We start from the raw sequence: 19764 nt of genomic DNA, 5'->3' as shown, positions 1-19764 counted from the left end.
AGGGGGTCTGAGATTGCTCTTGGTAAACTGTCAAAGTGTAGTAAATAAACAATTAAAATTCGGTACATTGATGGAATCTTATGAGACTGATGTGGTGATAGGAGTGGAATCGTGCTTGAAAGAAGGAGTGGGTAATAGAGAAGTATTTCCAGAAGGGTACACAGTCTATCGTAGAGACCGAGGAGATAAAAAGGGAGGGGGGGGGGTGTTTATTCTGGTGAAGGAAACTTACTGTTCACATGAATGGTTTACCGATGAAAGGGATGAAATATTAGGGATAAAATTAGTTTGTGATAATATGAAGGAGGTGGGAATTATAGGAACATACAGGCCTGGAAGAGAGGAAAGAGACATGGAAATCTTTGAAAAAATAATAGATTATACTCGTAAAAACAATAATAATGATATGGTAATAACTGGGGGAGATCTAAATTTGCCTGAAGTTGAATGGAAAGGAGCTGCAAGTGAAGCCCATGAACAGAAACTGGCAAATAAGTTAATTTGGGAGGGAGGATTTACACAAGTAGTACAAGAACCGACTCGTCTCAATAACTTACTAGATGTATTCTTGGTTAAACCATGGGAAATTGTTGATGAAACTGAGGTAATTGAAGGAATAGGAGACCATAAGGCTGTAATAATGGATGTAGGACTCGTACCAAAAAGGCTTAATAAGAGGGTTACACAAGACAAGAAATTGTACAGAAAAACTAAAGTTGATGAATTTGGGACTTACCTTAAATCACAATTCAGTTGTTGGATAAGTGAAGGGAGTAACGTGGATACACTTTGGGCTAAATTTAAAGGAATTATTTGGGAAGGAGAGAAGAGATTTGTACCTGTTAAGAAGGGTAAAATGACCTCAGACCCTGTTTATTATACAAGGGAAATAAGAAAATTAAAAAGAAAATGTAGAATAGTAAACAGGAAAATCAAAGAGGGTAGGGAGAGTAGAGAAACTAGAAAACAGCTAATGAGGGAACTGAATAGAGTGAAAAAGGAAGCAAAAGAGAATTATATGAATGGCATACTTCAAGAGGGTAATGTCCACAAAGGGAAATGGAAAAAGCTGTATTCATATATCAGGAATCAAAAAGGAAAAGGAATCCAAATTCCTACAATGGTGGGAGAAGGGGTGAACACTATTTAACAGATACTGAGAAAGCAAACCTATTTAGTAGGGAATTTAGAGATTCAGTAGATGATTGCCAAGAGTTGGAAACCAAAACAGAAGATAGAGAGGGGGAGAGACAGAGGGAAACAAGAAGCTTCTCATTCACAAACAAAGATATTTTCAGAGAAATCCAACTGCTTCAGCAAGGAAAAGCTGCAGGAAGTGATCAAATTACTGGGGAGGTATTAAAGACAATGGGGTGGTACATAGTGCCTTATTTAAAATTTCTCTTTGACTATGTCATAAATAATAGTGTAATACCAAAGGAATGGAAGGAATCTATAATAATACCAATTTATAAAGGAAAGGGTGATAAAAGGAAACCAGAGAACTACAGACCCATCAGCCTGACCAGTATAGTTTGTAAAATTCTGGAGAGTTTAATATCGAAGTACATCAGAGGGATATGTGATGATAAAAATTGGTTCATGAGGAGCCAGTATGGATTTAAAAAGAAATTTTCTTGTGAGGCACAACTGGTGGGATTTCAGCAGGACATATTAGATCAGTTGGATTCAGGAGGTCAGTTAGATTGCATAGCCATAGATCTTTCCAAAGCCTTTGATAGAGTGGAACATGGAATATTATTAAAGAAATTGGAGGGAATAGAATTGGACGTAAGGGTTACACGTTGAATAAAAGCATTTCTAAATTCAAGGGTTCAGAAAGTCAAAGTAGGAAATAATGTATCTCAGGAAGAGAAAGTTTGGAAGGGAATTGCACAGGGTAGTATAATCGGTCCGTTACTTTTCTTAATATACGTAAATGATTTAGGGAACAATATAACATCAAAAATAAGATTGTATGCAGATGACATAATTGTTTACATTGAGGATTGTTCAGAATTACAAAGGGACCTTGAAAGTATCCAACAATGGGTTGAAGAAAATAATATGAAGGTTAATGGAGGCAAATCAACTGTTACAACTTTTACAAACAGGAGCTTTAAAACTGAATTTGAATATACTTTGGATGAGGTAGTTATCCCAAAAGATGGCAAGTGCAAATACTTAGGTGTGAGATTTGAAAGTAATTTGCACTGGAAGGGTCATATTGATGACATTGTTGGGAAAGCATACAGATCATTACATGTCATAATGAGGCTACTTAAAGGATGCAACAAAGAATTAGAAGAAAAAAAATACTTGAGTATGGTTCGTCCATTATTGGAATATGCAAACAGTGTTTGGGATCCTCACCAAGAATACCTAATAAAAGAAATAGATAGTGTGCAGAGGAAAGCAGCAAGATTTGTAACAGGGGATTTCAGGAGAAAGAGTAGTGTATCAGAAATGTTAAAGGAACTTGGGTGGGAAACTTTAAGTAAGAGAAGGGAGAAAAGTAGACTTACAGGATTATATAGAGCCTATACAGGAGAAGAAGCATGGGGAGATATCCGTGAGAGGCTTCAGTTGGAAAATAATTATATCGGCAGGACTGACCACAAATATAAAATTAGAAGGAATTTTAGCAGAAGCGATTGGGGTAAATTTTCATTCATTGGGAAGGGTGTGAAGGAGTGGAACAGTTTACCAGGGGTAGTGTTTGATCCTTTTCCAAAATCTGTACAGATATTCGAGAAGAGAATAAACAGCAACAGAGAAAATAAATGAAGTGTTAGAGGGCATTCGACCAGTGCAGGTTATTGTAAAAAAAATGTGTGTGAATAAATTAATTCCATCCCCTGGTCTAAGGAGTTTGGACAGCCAAAGTAGGGGACTGCCTGTAGGGGTGAAGTACAGTGGGTACTTCGAGGGCCCTGGGACCGCTACGGTAGCTGTGAAGGCCCTTCAGGAACTCTGAAAAGTGGTGGCAAAAGGGACTCTGGTGAAGACGCAGCAGGTCGTTATGCTACTTAGGATCCAGAACGGGTAAAAAAATAGTAAATAAATAAATGCAATGTAAATATTAATGTTATACCAGTTGTATAGTATCATTTGAAGTAATTCCACATACTGTATATCAGTTGACTATATTTGTAAGTAGTACAGGAGATATTATAAGTAGAATTTTGTAAACAATATAAATTTATTAAGGATGAGGTGTGTGTTTAATAGAAAACATTGTTAGCGTAAATTGTATAATATTGTATTATAGGAAAAATTTTCTTCTCTTTTTAATTTAATATTTAGTGCTTGACAATAATGTATTTTAGTGTACCATTTGCCACCGAGGTAGACACATCATTTGCAAATAAAGAGATTTTGATTTGATTTGATTTGAACTCTGTGGTACCCCTTTCGAAGAGTGGACGTGTCAGGAACTCGATGCCCAAATACTTCTCGAGGAAAGTTCGGTACTTCAGCACGTGAATATCCTTTCAATGGTTGTTTGCTGCTATCATTGCTTGAGAGGTATCACTGAACACTCTCTCACTGAAGAATCTTTTATCGTCGCTGTTATGGAGATTCCGTGGTGGACAGAGGTGAAAGAGGTGCGGGCATGAATGGACTATCAGAAGATTAAATTTAGAGCTATATTTCTTTCTCTGTTATATTTTGCTTTCTTTTCAAAATCGAAACTTTACAATTCAGATACAAAAGTTCGTAAGATTGGATAACAATTTTAGAAAATCGAATAATAACCAAAAAACAACTTTGGGCTTGAAGCTCCCTAATTACAAATTCTCCATGCGCGCTGCGGCTCCTTTCAACAAACAGTCAAGGAAACGGATCTCCCGATTTCTTTTACACCAATAGTAAGAACATCTTTGCTCTATCAATTATCTAGGAGACTACACTCCGAACATTATGACTTTCCAGCCTTCCAAAGGCACCATTCAACCTTTACATTAATAAGAAGAGCGTCTTTACTCTATAAATTTACACTTAGGAAACTATTTCCAAAAATTTCCAGGCATATCAAAGGCACAACCTACATTTTACAAAATTTCACTGTCATAATTGCTCAACAGTCTGGTATCTTTAACATGAAAAGGAATGACATTGATTGTAACAGCGGAAGCACGTACCCATTCTACTGTACAACGCCTTTGGTAAAAATAAAAGGTTAACTTACTGGCCCAAAAACCGAAATGGAAAGGAGGCGATCTCTTGCACTCCTAGAAAATTACAATTGAATGCACAAAACCCTAGTTGGGCTTGTGGCTCGACGTTACGGAGGGTAGGTCTATACTACCGAGGTCATGGAGAAAAGTTAAGTCGTAGAAATTACAATACAGAAAAGGTTACAAAATCATAGTCGCCTCAAAAGCCATTTGAAAGGGAATTCGATAGCGTACCTCATTCTCTATTGCCTGATTTCGGCTAAGTTCGTTCGAATTGTTTAAAATTTACATTTAAAGTTTCAAATTTACATTTTAGAAAAATTAAGTTACATTACTTAAGGTTGGAAACCTTCCCCTCGAGCTAATTTCAGAAGACTATCATATCTGCCATTACCTTGAGCTGGTGGACGTCCTGAGGATAAACGATGTGCCCCCAACTCCCTTTACGAACACACACAAAGACTGGAGCGATCAATAAGACAATCTGTTCCGAAAATGTGCCAGCTTTTATAGCCAAGGGGAATGTTCCAGAAAGCTCTGGGCTAAGGCCCGACATACCCCCACTGTCTTATTGGATGATCAAATAAATACCAGAAACTTTTGAGTGGACGAAAAATAAATATACAAAATTTCCTATTGGCCAACATCTTAAGTTGGCAGGAAGAGATAGATGTGTTGTAAACTTTAACACACCACAAACAAAGAATAACCTATTCAGTTTAGTAAACCTTAAAATACAAAATTACTCTACAATTTTAATAGTCACTCTTCACACCAGAGGGCATAACACAAGTTTATGGTAGCGACATCTGTAGAGAAATGTCCAAACTTCTTGTATTAGTTGTTGCAAACTTCATATATCAGATGGCATTCTCCAAGGCGCCTAATTTAAATGAACGGGGCGGGTGTACCTTCCCGTACAGTCGCCATAAGACCTATCTGTGTCGATGCGTCGTAATACAATTTGTAAAAAAAATATTTTAAAAATAAATCCTGCTTCATCTGGGTCACGAGAACTTGCCTTTTAGCAGTTCACAATTGCTTATTTCTGGCGTGAGATTACACCTTTAACTGTACTCTCAAACTCTTCCTCTGTGTTGTTATCGCCAGAGTGCTGTTTCGTAACTCTACCTCCATCGAGACAAGTAAGCAGTTCCCTGTTAAGAACACAAGGAAGTGAAATTGTGTGAAGTCCATATGGATCGAGAAATGTTGCCTGCTTTATCGCTCTGTAAGCCAAAGTTTAGAGAAATGATCTTTGAAGGTCATATCATATTTAAAATATCGTAAGAAATACAGTACTCGATGTAGTATTGGGTAAAATACGTAAAAATCGAATGCGAAAATGTAATCTGTGAGTCCTATTAATGTAAATCGTCATAATATATGCCTTTCATGATTCTACATAATATGAAGGAAAAAATTGCAACTACGCACGAGTTTGCCTTTTATTAATCAGTTATATTCGATTTCAAGGTTCTTGCTAAAACTTGCATGACTAATCCTTCCGTATCTGATTGTAGGTGCTGAATGAAACGTCGTATGTTCACGTGATGAGCTACAACAAGTTTTTCGAACTGTGATTGGAACCTTCCACAGCATCATTTGTCCTTTGTCTATCATTAAAAATTCTCATAAACATTACAGGGGCCAGGTGGACATCGGAAGGGAACTGCACTCCTTCGTCCTCGGGCTACAGTAGATGACGAAAGATCTATGTTCCGTATATATACGATGCCAGTTGTAAAACATCTTCAGCATATCTGTCATTCAATAATTCCCACACAATTCTCAACTCACTTAAAGGAAGAAATTGAAATGCCAGTATTTCTTGTATTTGGTGTCTTATTATTGTATTCCCTTTCCTTGTTACCCTAGGACCTAATTTTCTGTTGGACTTATATAATTATGGTGGACGTTGAACCTTTCAAAAACCTGGGCATTATTATATGCTTGACCTTAGTGAGTGCTGAATTATTTCGTGGCTGGAGTTATTCCTATGTTGTACCAAACTATTAGTTTAGGCAACAAAATGTAGGATATAAGGACCTCTATACATGGACATCGCGATAGTGTAAACTATATTTAATGAACTTAATAATCTCTTGGAATGATCAGCGTGATCTCCTTGATATTAATGACAATAATAATAATAATAATAATAATAATAATAATAATAATAATAATAATAATAATAATAATAATAATAATAATATCTGTATGATGCTGCTTACAGGTCGAGCCATGTCTGACAGCGAGGAGGACATCAGTGCCACTTCTACGCAGTCACAGCAGGATTTAGATCCGCAGATTGTGAGGAAGAATCTTCAGGAGAAATGGCTCAAGGCTCTGGATGAAGGCGATCTGACCACGTTCGAGGACATGCTATTGAACAATAAAGTGGATCCTCGATACAGATATCACAAACGGGGAACCTGCCTTGAGATAGCCTGTAGTCGGCCCAACAGAGGTCGTTTCGTCCGAGCGCTGCTCAAGAAAATCAAACCGACCGTGAACACCATCATCCCAGAACCCATTCACTATGCTGCGAGGGAAGGAGCGGACGATGCCATGGCAGAACTTCTCAGTCACAAACAGACTGACGTTAATGCTGTCACCAGCAAAGGAGAAACACCCCTTCATTATCTAGCGAAATATTACAAACCAGAAGAGAGGTACAGAAGATGCCTCCAATTACTACTGAATCGCCCCGACATTGACATAAACAAAGCCAACAAAAATGGCTATACAATTATACATCAGGCTGCAAATAACAAGAAACGGGAGATGGTTGAAGAGATTCTGTTGAATTGTAGGAATGAACTAGACCTGGACAGCCAATATGGACACGGAAGAACCGCTCGTACCTTCTTATCGCAAATGTATCCAGACTTGGTGCCTGTATTCCCGTCTAACAAAAATAAATTATCGACAGCATATAGCAACCAGTTATTGGATGCATTTAACAATCATCAGATAGACATATTTAGAGGCTTGCTCCATCAAGTTGATGAGGACGGGGACGCTGTCTTTGATGCTAACTATCGATATGGGAGACCTTACAATGAAACTTGCCTAGAAATGGCATGCAGGCAAGAAGCCTGTGAAGATTTCATTAAGATATTATTAGATGCAGGTGCAGATCCAAACCAAGTGAATCCTAACACTAACAAAACTCCAATACAAGTCGCTGCGGAGGCTTTGAATTACGAAGCACTGAAGATTTTGTTGGAGAATCAATCTACCAATGCAAACGCTGTCGACAACAGAGGATGGACTGCCCTACATTATGCTGCAGCCAGCCCTGCAATACGGGCACTTAAGGTTCAATCCTCGTCAAACTCACAAGACCAGCGTTCCAAGGAGGAGGAAGAGAAATGCCAAAAAATGGCAAATTTTAAAAAATGCACTGGGCTTATACACAAGTATATGGGTATTCCTGTAAACATGGAGGATCTTATAGACGTGACGAACTCGCGAGGATTCCGTGAGATCGAAGAAATACTGAAAGGTTTAACGGAGATACGTAAAATAGACATACATAATGAACTACGAGAATATCTCCGTAATAAGCAAGCCGACGATTTTATTACTAAATTTCACGATTGCTTGAAAAATGACAGCAAGAAACTAGATCCTCACAAACATATCTTCTTACAGATTGCAATTGAAAATCATCTGACCGAAGCTGTTTCTAAACTACTGGAGAACGACACAGATCCAAACAAAGTCCCCGATAAGGGAACTCCCCCGCTTATCATGGCAGTTAAACAAGAAGACATTGAGATTATGGAACTTTTACTAAGTGTTCCCGGTATCGATGTCGATATAGCAGACAGAAAAGGTGACACTGCCCTTCATCATGCTGTAAGAATGCAGAATTTGGATAGCATCACAGCTTTGTTGAACCATGGAGCAAACATCGCCCACGAGAATGTGCTAGGGAGGACACCTCTACCAGTCAGTTCGTTACAGACACTTCTGGACAAGAGTTTAAAGACAAACGATAAGTATTTTCCCGGACATGAATACTATGAAGTAATATTTGACTATACATTACTGACTGCTAGTAAAACTGAGTATGAAGGATCTGCTTATTCGGTAGCGTATAAATCACCAGCAGGACTAAGTGGACACGGCTCAGTGGCAATAAATGTGAATGTTAACCAGCAACAAAATCAGACGGTTCCACTTGTTAAAAAATTTCCATCACCAGTTGGTTTAAAAGCTGAGACTGAAATTCTTCATTATATTAGTAAACATTATCAACAGTACAAGAATCTGTTAAGTCATCCCGTGATAAGTAGCTTCTTAAGTTTCAAATGGAACTGTGTAAGACATTTCTTCTATCTAAACATTCTCTTCTACGTTTTGTTCTTTATAACTCTAAACTCGTACATCATATACAGTTCCACTCCTATTGTTGGCCCTGAAATCAATAACTCGCAACCAATGAATTGTTACTTCACTGATCCCTCAGATAACGAAACAAGAAGGTTTTCAGTACGTAAATGTTATCACCTAGAAAACAACCAAAATCTCACCGAATCATCAAATCAAGCAAATACTTTCAACTGTTCTGAAGTAATGAACAATTGCCTCGGTGACGCGAGTGCGGACTTCGTCGACGTCACTCAAATTACCGTCAATTGTGCTGAAGCGTGTGTGTATTTGATGTTTATCTTAGCAGTTTTTACTGGCATTCTAGCAGTCAGAGAGTGCTTCCAGATCGTTACGTGTGGTTGGAGCTACTGGAAGAATATTGAGAATTATCTAGACATAGGAATTGTATCAATAACTATCACCATCATGAGTCTTCCAAACAATGATCCGTGCATGGAATCGTGTCGTGTGTTCGCTATTCTCCTGTCTTCCTGTGAGCTTATTCTGTTGCTAGGGAGGGAGCCATTATTCTCTCGCAATATTGAAATGTTGAAAACAGTAACCGTCAGCTATATCGGTTTGTTCCTTACATTCCTCGCAATCATTCTTGCCTTTGCCCATTGTTTGCACATTGTTTTCAGGCAGGATATGAAAAAAGAAGGTGTCTACTCAGGTCTATGGACTATCTGTCGAACTATCGTCTTCATGACGGGGGAATACGAAGCCGATAGCCTTAACTTTTCCTCTATGCCAATAACAAGCATTGCTGTCTTTTTGTTGTTCGTCTTCTTTATTTCCATTGTACTGTTAAACCTTCTGATTGGTTTGTCCGTCAATAACACAAAAATGATAGAAGAACGATCAGAAGTTGTATGCATAACATCAAGAATAGACCTCATTTATGACATTGAAAATATTATGTTGAGATTTCACAATTTTTTTAAATGTCTTAATATATTGACTGAATCAGTAATTCTATTTCCCAAGGCAGATGAAGATAAAGTAGTGATTGCTCTCCAAAATATGGATGGCAAATTAAAACATAATCCAATAGACAATTCAGATTTGCGAAAGAATATATATTCACTAATTTCTGCCTTTAGAGCATTCTTCAGAAACACCTGTTGCTTGAAGAGTAGAAAATGTAGGAAGTGTAGGGATGGAGGAAATCCTAAAATAGAAAAGAACATTTTAGAAGATGCTCTGAAGATCATCAGTAGCAATTCTCAAGCTAAAATATCGAGCAACGAAGAAAAAAAGAAAGAAATGAAGCAGAAGCTTCAGGACATTTTAAACAGCCTGGACTGATTCGTCCTTGATCAGTTTAGGAACTCAGCACTAGAAGGCGCTCTACTCTTCTGTCCCTCCCTCTTCGGGATCCGAGTCTCTGTGTAACGGGGAATTCGCGTCTTTACCTTAAGAACTGTTTGTGTTCGACCACACCGATTGCAATTCATACATCACATGCCGAAAAATTATGTTTACTTTTTAAAAGAATCGTAATTTTTGCTACCCTTTTAAAAGGAAGATTATATCGAGGTGGTCGATTGCAATGAAATTTGGTGGTATGATTAGTTACATCACGGAGTCTCTACACAACGAAAAGCGGGCAGAAGTCGAGGTCAGCACATTCTGTACTAGTGAGCGGGCATCGAGAGACAGTTGTTTATCTGAGTGCAGCAGCAGCGGACACGTGCAACTTTAGTGCGATGTATCGAATTGCTATAATACTAAAGAACGCGATGGAATTCTAAAATGTATTACTTCACTATACAGTATTTAATTTTCTTTTCCCCTTAATGTTACCAATAAAAAAGCGCTTGTTAATATATTGTAAGAATAAGAGTTGGGTAATTACAAAGTGTAATAGATGTTATATGTTAAGAAGGAAGATATACTTTTCAGTGACGATTCGATGAATATAATTTTCAAGCTTCTCAATCTGTCCAAAATACTAATTAGGCTATAACACGGTATGATACTTTAATATACGAAGGTTGTTTTTTGAACGTCCGATGGGCGATAAAAAGACACATTGACATAACAAAATTATTTTATCACTAACAGTTTAGTAGTTTCATACTTATATTTTCCACATAATCGCCAAGACGATTTAGGCATTAGCCGTATCGTGACACCAGCTTTCCGATGCTCCCTACAAAGAAGTCTGCCGCCAGCGAAGTAATGTGCATCTGGAGAACCTCCTGCTCCCTTAAGTCTACAAAAAAGACACGTTTATGGTCCCAAAAAAAGGCAGCCGTTGTTTTCCTCTTGCTCAGTGTTAGTTTAAACTTTTCTTGGCTTGTTTGGAGAAGAAAGATGCATCCACTGCTTAGACTGTTCTTTGGTTTCTGAAGTGATATACAGGACACAAGTTTCATCGCCAATAACGATAGACTTTAAAAACTCTTCCTCCTCACAATATTAACGCGTGAGAAACATTGCGGCTGACGTCATTCACTAAGTTTTGTGATCAGTCAGTCAACATTGTTGGGACCCAACGTGAAGAAAGCACAATTATGTAGAGAGAAGACCTTGAAATGCCTGGGATTGATGTAGAAAGTTCACTGATAATAAACCTCCATTTGTAGCGTACAGACGAAGAACTTCAGGAGGCTGTCGAAATGCACATTACCTCACTGGCGGCAGACTTATTTCCAGAGAGCATCGGAAAGCTAGTGTCACGATACGACAAGTGCCTAAATCGTTTAGGCGACTATGTCGAAAAATAAGTATGAAATGATTAACTATTTAGTGATAAAGTCATTTTGGTATGTCAGTGTTTCTTTTTTATAGCCCAACAGAGGTTGAAAAAACAGCCGTCGTATCTGTAAAAAAAACCGCACACACTAATAAACAAAGAAAACATATTTCAATGAATAAGAATGCTATAAGATGCTATAAAATCACTTTAAATCTTATATGTGCAATATTATTTACAATTTCAGATGACAATAGAGGACTTTTACTTCAATCATAGCATAGCATGAACCAGTGACGGTTCGTGCATGAAGGGCTTTTGGGCGCCGTCCCACCGCCTTTTCAAAAACATTTAACGGTATTTCACTCTGTAATTGATTACATAAAGAGATGGGCATATGTAGCGAAGTCGAACTTATGTGGTGTGATATTAATTATACAATGTTATCTGTATTATTTCAGCTATAAACAGTTTGCTTTTCTATTTTCAAGAAAATGGCAAAGGCTTTCAGTCCGTGGCTATCAAGCACGATGTTTTATCATTAGTCGTAAGGCGCTCGGACTGTGGCAGCAGAGCCCTGAGTAGGTCCCCGGACTTAGCAAGTGTGCGGGGTGCGGGAGGAGCCTGGAAGGACGATGTCGGCTTGTCAGGAGTAAGAAGTGTGCAGGCGGGTGTAAGCGCTGAACGGCTGACAGCACTATTTGTAGGGTGGTCAAATTGTTGAATACGTTGTCATGCTTTGAAATTTCAGCAAGGGGAGAGAAATTCGGGAGTGTACTGTATATTTGTTTTGATGTATGTAGTTATTATCACTTGTGATTGTGATCAGCGAAACAGTGCAGTGCCATAGTAGTCGGGATTGCATTAGCTGTTAGCCTGTTAATGTGTGTGCATAAATGCCATTGTAGGGCAGTTAATTAATTCATTAATGTTGTAGTGAAAGCAGATTATCTATTATTATTTTTATACGTCTAAAGTATTGTGGTGCTGGTCAGTGAAAACTGGACCGATTGGGGAGGAGAAAGAGATGGCGGCACAGCCCTGCCAGAGTAAAATGTCACGAACCGCCACGGGCATCAACAACAGAATTCACAATCACTGACAAATTTACGCAAGGTAAACAATATTGCACCCTTTGGAGCATGTTGGTAAGTTATTCTTATCGCGGCATAGCTCAAATCCCATCATGTTCCTCTTCTCCCATAGGTCGCGTTCCGCCCACCACATATTGATAGGGTACAAGGATTCACTAACAAACTCTCAATTATTAAATTAAAATAGACTGACTGCTATTTGGTTAAACATGAATTTTACTTAACCGACAACGCCAAAAAGGAAAATAAGGAACATTTAAGCATTAAAGCATAGAATTCAGATAAAATTTAAAAGTGAAAATACAAAATTGTTACATAATATGGACACGGGAATCATCAATATGTCTTCATAAAATAAGCTTAATTATGATTCTACATGTCCATTTAATAATATTTAAACTTGATTAAAATTCCACAAGACTCAGTTTACTAGTATTGAACCTTGATTAAAATTCCACAAGACTCAGTTTACTAGTATTGAACCCTGATTAGGATTCCACATGATTCCGCTTACTAATATTTAACTTAATATGATTAGGATTCAATGAAATGAAATGGCGTATGGCTTTTAGTGCCAGGAGTGTCCGAGGACATGTTCATTTGACTCCCGTAGGCGACCTGCGCGTCGTGATGAGGATGAAATGATGATGAAGACAACACATATCCCCAGCCCCCGTGCCAGCGAAATTAACCAATGATGGTTAAAATTCCCGACCCCACCGGGAATCGAACCCGGGACCCCTGTGACCAAAGGCCAGCACGCTAACCATTTAGCCATGGAGTCGGACTAGGATTCAATATGAACCTTTTACTTGCAGTGAACCTATCCCACAAGAGGAAATTTACATTAAATTCCTTCCAAATATTCTTCAATAGAATGTAACTGCCATGCAGGTCAATTACATCTGAAAGTGTTTTATTAAGAAACTTTGTCAGGAGACAAAAAGTTTTCGGTACTTCCTGGAAGGAACTAGTGAACCATCCGACCGGAGAGCTCCTAGCCGACCTGGAGGGCATGGCTGGCATTTCCGTGTATTGTTCTCGTCGGCTGGCTTACCTGTAAGTTTCTTGGAGATGCAATGAGAATATTCCGTCTCTGACCACACCGCGAATATTCTGCTGCACATCGCCCGAGGTATAAAAAGGGAGGTTAGCCGCGGACAGTGAGAGTTGGTGCTGGGCTCGAAGTCAGTGTTGGACTTCGTGGTGGAGACGGTCAGAGACTGGGTGGCTGGGCTGAGAGAGACGGAGGTGTCGGCTGTCGCTAATTTCCCTCCGATGTCTACAAGGAGCTGTGGTTGTTGCGTCGGAGTGTCCAGCGAGTAGCCGTACTGAAGACGATGGGGGCAGAAGACTGTGTACTACCTGAGAGTAGTGTGTGTGTGTGTGTGTGTGTGTGTGTGTGTGTGTGTATGGCAGCGACTGAAACAGTTATCGTGAGTGTGAGGTAACTGGACCTGTGTTAATATCCGCTGTACCGAGCTCGATAGCTGTAGTCGCTTAAGTGCGGCCAGTATCCAGTAATCGGGAGATAGTGGGTTCCAGCCCACTGTCGGCAGCCCTGAAGATGGTTTTCCATGGTTTCCCATTTTCACACCAGGCAAATGCCGGGACTGTACCTTAATTAAGGCCACGGCCGCTTCCTTCCAATTCCTAGGCCTTTCCTATCCCATCGTCGCCATAAGACATTTCTGTGTCGGTGCGACGTAAAGCAAATAGCAATATATATATATATATATATACAGTATATATATATTTTCGCTGTTGTGAGTACCATCCTGCTGTTGAATACTGTTGAGCTGTTGCTGTTTAGTTGTTCATTGCTTGTGACTGTGTGAGTTATTGGACTGTCTCTGGAGTCGATCCAAGGAACAGTCGTCGTGTGTTGTGTAGCCAGTAGCACTGTGTTCAAAACGAGCGGTGTACACAGAGCTGTGGTATGAGGTGACTGGACTTGGAGAAGTGACAGTAAGCATTATAGCCGTTCCCAGGTAATTCCAACCGGACCAGTCTCCCTGGTGTGTGTATAGAAGAGAGACTTGTAAATAGACAGTGATTAGTAAGTGTGGCAATTCACAGTTGAATAGAATTGTGTGTATTGGGTCATCCTGAAATAAATTAGAGTAATCAAACAGACGGTTTTTTATTCGTGACTCCATGAAGCAGGATGCTACTCTACTTACACGTAATCCAAGTGAGGGTCTCTCCTCTAATGAGTTAGGGTCCACTGGTGAATTGTATAGTCCTAGCCTCCTGAGCGCAAGGAGGCCCATGACTCGGGAACATGTCCGAGATGCCCACTCCCATTCCATAGTAACTAGTATCCCGACTCTCAGGACCACTTACTAGGCCACTCAGCCACGAACTTGGACGTGACAACAGTAACCCACACCAGGCACCACGAATGAACGGGAAAGCAATAAAAATAAGAAGAATAAGTCTTAACATTTCAAAGTATGTATTATTGAAGTACTCTTAAATCACATAATATTTTCAAGAATAAAGTTTAGTATACAATCCAAAAGAAATTAAAATAATCTTAGTAGCGTCAATTTCTATTACTCACAAGATGGACTGAGTTAGACGAAGTATCACACATCAACGTATATTAAATTTCAATTAGAAGAGAATCATTCTGACAGAACCAGAATGCTACACTACTATTTGGTATACAGATTCAATATTTCAACAGGGAGAAAACCTTATTAAACTCTTCCGGGTAAAGACTGAATACGTTTGCCCACCCCCATAAGAGAAATGTAGTCAGCAGTCAAAAATAGCATAAAATACAAATTTCCAAAACACATCAGATACAATTCTTTGAATGTCACGAACTACACCAATTCTTGGTTTCGCAACCACGACACTAACATGACGCGCGTAGTATGCATTTCCTGAGAAGTCGCACAAAAATGGAGAAAATCAGTAGTGGCAGGTGGTATTTGAAGATGGGTGTTGCACTAAAATGTTCAATGTCGCATTTTTATATGAGAAGGTTACAGAAATAACAAAAAACCTTTATTATAGTTAAGGGGGAGACCCAGCTTAACAAAGGGAAATCAAAGGTTAATATTCATTCGATTATTAAATATGCTACAATTGTTGTTGACAGTTGCTGCACATATCCCAATATTGGCATGCTACCTGGCAACCAGAAGCAACTTCAATAATGTCAAAATTTTAATAATTATAATATTTTAAAATAAAATGTTCAAAATTTCCCACCTTTTTAACAATATATCACAGTTTACCCTATAAATTCCAAGTTTATAAGAATTTTCGTATTATTTTTTTAAAGTGTGTATCGAACCTCCACCTACAAAATGACCATCAGTCACTAACATAGACTGTGATTTAGATATTTTTGTCGAGTTTTTATTCCGAGCACCTGAAAATATTAATATTTTTGTAAATAAGTATGTTATATAAAATCTAATATAAATCCTATTGATCTGAATGAGGTACAGATTGTAGTACAACACTATGGGAGGAAACCCAGAAAAAATCATATTTATCCGTGAAACAGTAAGATCTTAAGGAAACCGTTATATATTGTTAAATAGGCAAGAAATTTTGAATATTTTATTTAAAATTGTTATAATTAGAATTTTGACATTATTGAAGTTGCTTCTTATTGCTAGGAAGCATGCCAATACTGGGGTATGTGCGGCATTTGTCAACAACGTTTGTAGCATACATAACAATCGAATGAATATTGGCCTATTTTCCCCGTGTTAAGCTGAGTCTCCCCCTACATTCCTGTTAAAACTGGAATATATCCGGCAATTAAAACACACGAAATAAGAGGCAAATTTTACAGGATAACTAAAGTTATTCTTATCTCACTTGAACTGTAAAAAATCATCCTGTATTTCATTGATGCAATCCTTTAATTGAAGACTGCGTTCTCCACCACTACATCTCTTCAGTAGAAAGCATCGCCAGGTCAACAATCTTTCCCGGGTCATACACTCTCTTAACTATGTTTTTATTCTTTTCGAAGTATAAAAACACCTTTCTGCTTCGACAGACGTCATATGTACATAATTAGTTTCAACAGTTTCAAGCACTTAGTAGACATCTTCTCTAGGACGTTGGTTATCACATACTCCGCTAGACTCACAACATCCAACAATAATCTGAGTTCCTTAACTAAATAGATGGAAAATAGTTCATGGTGTAGTTTCAGCTTGTCCAAAACGTATACGATGAACACATTTGTAGATACCTTCAGGGAACTTCCCTGGAGAAGCTAAAACGATCTTTAGCCTAGGAAATGATCACATCGCGCACTTCCTTTGCTTCTCTTTTCCTCTCTGTCTTGTCCACTTTCCTTTTCTTCAATGAGCAATCCGTAGGTTCATTACCGCTGGAGAGGTCCAGTTCGTCTTGAATTTTGGCAGTATTTAGGCCTACTTCAAATGTTGACATGGCCTTATATGCATAACACGCATCAGCGTCTCCATGTTGTAGCTACGGTAACGGAAGAGAACTTCGAATAGTGGAATGACTTCGCTGAAGAATTTCAACCAATAATTAAAACTACAACTGGAAAGAACCTTTTTATGATCAAGGGTCTGGTAAATTGTAGTTTCACTCATTACAGAGTCACCTTCCAGGATCTGGTTTATTCATTCAATATTGTCTTTCATGCAGTCATAAACTGTGTTTACGCATCGTGATTGGTATTTCCACCTAGTGGAACAAGCTGTTGGCAAACGCTTCCTCCCCACCTCATCAAGACCGCTGTGGGCTATTGGAGAAGAATGAAAAAATTCCTTGCAAACTTGAAATAGTTATTTACGCAAAAAACAATGGAAAGTGATCTTTCACGTTACAAGTGAGATGTATACTCCCGAGACGGAATTTCGAAACGAGTGACGTAAACTTATCACTTTAGTGGTTGTTGCGTAAATATGGTGGCAGTGCCACGCCCTTCTCACGGACTTTCGTTATTTATATTTCTATAAAACTAGACCGGACACGATAACATGACAAGAACATGCTTTTAAGGTCAAAGCGAGAATAAAAAGTCAGTTATAAGTTCAAATATTTCGCATTACCTTACCTCAAAAGCTATCGTGCCAACTGTCAACAGTTTAAGTATAAGATGTATATAGTCAAAAAATCACGATAGGAATATATGAGGCGGAACAAAACAATTCAATGGAGGGAACTACAAAGCATAATTAAAAAATAACCTCTTTGTAACCCAACAACATTCATTACTACGATGCTAAGAAAATAACAGAACATGACGCGGAACAGAACAATTTAATGCAGGGAATCACAAAGCATAATTAAACCAAAACAATCAGTTCGTAACTCAATGACAATCACGAATGCAACGCTAAGAAAATAATCGACAATACCTCTAAGAGAAAAAAACAAACAAAAAAAAATAGTTACTTGCCCACCTGGGCGCAGTCACTAATCGCTGGGGAGGGGTTCGATTTCTTCCATATCCACGCCACTGCCTCTTTCCTCCTCACTGGAACTGCAGCTTATGGATACGAGCACCAAGCGATATTAATAGATCATCTACCGCAATGTCTATGATCCCCTACTGTAGCCGCCCTGTCCCACGGCTGTCTTTCAAATCAAAAACCTCTTTATTTGCAAATGAGGTGTCTACCTCGGTGGCAAATGGTACACTAAAATACATTATTGTCAAGCACTAAATTTTAAATTAACAAGAGAAAAAGGAAATTTTCCTAGAATACAATATTGTACAATTTACGCTAACAATTTTTTTCTATTAAACACACGCCTCATCCTTAATTAATTTATATTGTTTACAAAATTCTACTTATAATATCTCCTGTACTTACAAACATAGTCAACTCATATACAGTATATGAAATTACTTCTAATAATACTATACAACTGGTATAAGATTAAAATTAACATTGCATTTATTTACTTATTTATTTTTTACCCATTTTGGAACCTAAGTAGCATAACGACCTGCTGCGTCTTAACCAGAGCCCATTTTGCCACCACTTTTCAGAGTTCCTGAAGGGCCTTCACAGCTACCGTAGCGGTCCCAGGGCCCTCGAAGTCCCCACTGTACTTCACCCCTACAGGCAGTCCCCTATTTCGGCTGTCCAAACTCCATAGACCAGGGGATGGAATTAATTTAATCACACACACAATATCCTGCATTGGTCGAATGCCCTCTAACATTTCATTTATTTTCTCTGTTGCTGTTTATTCTCTTCTTGAATATCTGTACAGATTTTGGAAAAGGATAAAACACTACCCCTGGTAAACTGTTCCACTCCTTCACACCCTTCCCAATGAATGAAAATTTACCCCAATCGCTTCTGCTAAAATTCCTTCTAATTTTATAGTTGTGGTCAGTTCTGCTGATATAATTATTTTCCAGTTGAAGCCTCTCACGGATTTCTCCCCACGCTTCTACTCCTGTAAAGGCTCTATATAAACCTATAAGTCTAGTTTTCTCCCTTCTCTTACTTATTTTCCCACCCAAGTTCCTCTAACATTTTTGACACATTACATTTTCTCCTGAAATCCCCTGTTTTCCTCTGCACACTATCTATTTCTTTTATTAGGTATTCTTGGTGAGGATCCCAAACACTGTTTGCATATTCCAATAATGGACGAACCATGCTTAAGTAACTTTTTCTTTTAATTCTTTGTTGCATCCTTTAAGTAGCCTCATTATGACATGTAACGATATGTATGCTTTCCCAACAATGTCATTCACATGACCCTTCCAGTGCAAATTACTTTTAAATCTCACACCTAAATATTTGTACTTGCCATCTTTGGGGATAAGTACCTCATCCAAAGTATATTCAAATTCAGTTTTAAAGCTCCTGTTTGTAAATGTTGTAACAGTTGATTTGCCTCTATTAACCTTCATATTATTTTCTTCAACCCATTGTTGGATACTCTCAAGGTCCCTTTGTAATTCTGAACAATCTTCAATGTTATTTATTTCCCTATAAACAATTATGTTATTTGCATACAATCTTATTTTTGAAGTTATATTGTTCCCTAAATCATTTGCGTATATTAAGAAAAGTAACGGGCCGATTATACTACCCTGTGCAATTCCCTTCTAAACTTTCTCTGCCTGTGATATATTATTTCCTACTTTGACTTTCTGAACCCTTGAATTTAGAAATGTTCTTATCCAACGTATAACCCTTACGTCCAATCCTATTCCCTCCAATCTCTTTAATAATTTTCATGTTCCACTCTATCAAAGGCTTTGGAAAGATCTATGACTATGCAATCTAACTGACTTCCTGAATCCAACTGATCTGATATGTCCTGCTGAAATCTCACCAGTTCTGCCTCACAAGAACATTTCTTTCTAAATCCATACTGGCTCCTCATGAACCAATTTTTATTATCACATATCCCTTTATGAGGT

General features: G+C 38.3%; 1 protein-coding gene across 1 annotated transcript in view; it reads left to right on the top strand.

The window, feature by feature from the left end:
- Positions 1-14471, top strand: part of LOC137502662 (transient receptor potential cation channel protein painless-like) — a 46558-nt gene extending 32087 nt beyond the window's left edge. The window contains exon 2 of the mRNA XM_068229572.1: positions 6418-14471. Coding sequence (XP_068085673.1) covers positions 6426-9872 — 3447 coding nt within the window. The 5' untranslated portion in view covers positions 6418-6425 and the 3' untranslated portion in view covers positions 9873-14471. The remainder of the gene's footprint in view (positions 1-6417) is intronic.
- The last annotated feature ends 5293 nt before the right edge of the window (positions 14472-19764 follow it).

This window comes from Anabrus simplex, chromosome 11, assembly GCF_040414725.1.
Source record: "Anabrus simplex isolate iqAnaSimp1 chromosome 11, ASM4041472v1, whole genome shotgun sequence".
Lineage (NCBI taxonomy): Eukaryota > Metazoa > Arthropoda > Insecta > Orthoptera > Tettigoniidae > Anabrus > Anabrus simplex.
The sequence above is the reverse complement of the archived record's forward strand: the minus strand, read 5'-3'. Positions and strand labels throughout refer to the sequence as shown.